The sequence below is a fragment of the Tetrao urogallus genome, assembly GCF_951394365.1.
Source record: "Tetrao urogallus genome assembly, chromosome: Z".
Lineage (NCBI taxonomy): Eukaryota > Metazoa > Chordata > Aves > Galliformes > Phasianidae > Tetrao > Tetrao urogallus.
The window spans coordinates 6651858-6654165 of NC_136816.1; the positions used below are offsets into that span (position 1 = coordinate 6651858).

Sequence of the window (2308 nt, forward strand, 5' to 3'; positions counted from 1 at the left end):
AGCTGGTTAGGCAGTACAAGGAAGCCTCTCTGAGCAGCAAATTATCACAGATAATAGATAAAAAAGCATCTGTCCTCAAAGCTGTGTATATTTTTTCCAACATAGTGATAGCAACAAATACCCTAGTGAGTCAGTGCTTGTGTCAACAAAAGGGTTCTTCTGCTAATAAAACATTAGCTACTTCCCAAACAAAACAGTTTGTCCTACAAGACATCACTTTTTAAAATCAATGAAATGAAATTACATCTTGCTTAGGATGGATATCTGTTAGCCACAAATGTAATTCTTTTTTCATACTCTTTGCCAACTTAAGCATAAAAGCAAAACTTCTCAGCATAAAGCAAGGCTGCCTGTTTAAGTATAAATAAGATGGAAAGTCCTTATCAGATGCTAATCTGCCTGTGTTCACTGACCAATCACTTACTCTTCTTTCAGTTAATAAAGTTATTGGAAAAATAAGCAATATTTTGCAACTAAAAGAAATTGAAACCAACAATAAACTGGAAGAATCACTGTTGATAAAAACACAGCTCTTACAAAATAATTAATACCTAACAAGTCACGCAAGAAAATCAGAGTAATAAAAGAGCAGCATCTGAATACAGAAGAGACAAGAAGAAACTACAGGCTTGCAGACCAGCACAACAAGGATAGAACTGACAGATTCATCACCATGACCATCTTGGTTCAGAGAAGTTTACTGCGAGTTTGCATTACTTTGGCACTATATATCAAAATCTCACACCACATTTGCTTTCACCAAGGAATCAAAATGAACCACCAGAACATGAACCTCCTACACAAAATGGGTGGATATTTTTCTCATCAGTGTCTCAATGAAACAACTGATTTCAGATTTCCCAGGGAGATCATGAAGATCACACAAAAGAATACAACAGTGGTCATCTATGAGTTCCTCCAACAGACTTTTCAGCTATTTAGCAAAAATCACCCCAAAGGTGTTTGGAATACAAGCAATATTGAAAAATTTCAAAATGGAATTCATCAGCAAATTGAAGAATTAGAGATTTGTTTGTTGGAAGAACGACCAAGGGCACGGAACAGCTTTCAGATGCAGATGCTAAAGAGCAGTACCCTCAGTATGAAGAAGTACTTCCAAAGAATCACCAGCTTCCTTAAAGATAGGCAATACAGCCACTGTTCCTGGGACGCCGTGCAAACAGAACTGAGATCATGCCTCATAATTTTTGACAGCCTTATGAAAATCACACATCAAAAAAAGGTAAAATCTTTTGTATTTGTGTTCTTTGTCAGGCACTGGTAAATTCTCCCTTCTTGGAAGGTTTTAAATCTCTACATTTGAAATATTTTCAGATCAGATTTTCGGTACTTCAGACTTGTAGACAAGATATTTGGTGCTCTGAGTTAAGCACACAGAATACTTCAGTGAAAGGACAGTTGGTATCACCAGCTGCTGTTGGAGATGAACTTTTTCAAAATGTGGGGGTCATCCTGCTCCTACATACTCCTCTACACTATAAATGTATTCTCTGGTCTTTTCACAGAATACGCCTATTGCTTAACAGCCTGAAGCTCTTACATGAGGACACTGTTCTGATACACTGTACCCTTGCATCATTTCACTTATGCAGAAAGAAGACCGAGATACAGACATGCATGAAGAAGACAAATCCTCCTGGAGTCCTGATGCAGTATAGATCTTAATTTACAAAACAGACAAGATTAATCAGAAAACATTTACTGTATGGATGTGGATGGAAACAAGTTTATTCCACTCCTCTATCACCTTTGCTCCTCTCATTGCAGAGCCAAGGAGTGTTTCAAATAATTTTCTTCATCAGTTTAACTGCTTCCCAAAATATCTTGAAAACCTTTGGGCTTTGGTACCACTCCTCATGTACTACAATACTGTATGGTTTTCAAAATGCTTTTTTATATGCTTCAGATTTCTAATGATATCTGATTTCCCAAGTATGTTCATCACAAATGGTACATGTTCAATTGGAATGCAAGAGGAAAAGTTAAAACAATATATCTAATAGGGGAATGTGAAGAAAAAGAGCAAATACTCAAAGACATTAAGTTCAATACACTGCTACTGTTACCTAAGCACAGACTCTCAGCACTTTGCCAGAGAAGTGTGAGGGTTGACAGCAACTTTTATCACATCCTTCCCTTTTTAAAATCCATTCCCCCCTTAGGAAAAAAAAAAAAAAACAACTAACAGAATAGCTACCACTGCCTAATTTTTGACATTTAAACATTGAGCTAAGGAGACAAAGCCAATAAAGCCCACACCCTCCATTCCCATACACTCCTTTTCAAC

The 2308-nt window shown here is 36.9% G+C and overlaps 1 protein-coding gene across 1 annotated transcript; it reads left to right on the forward strand.

The window, feature by feature from the left end:
* Window positions 1–673: 673 nt before the first annotated feature.
* On the forward strand, window positions 674–1679 carry IFNK (interferon kappa; the record flags this gene model as incomplete). The annotated part of the gene is made up of 2 exons (XM_079548608.1): window positions 674–1243; window positions 1614–1679. 2 exons carry the CDS (start codon window positions 674–676, stop codon window positions 1677–1679), a joined length of 636 nt encoding a protein of 211 aa, XP_079404734.1.
* Window positions 1680–2308: the final 629 nt, after the last annotated feature.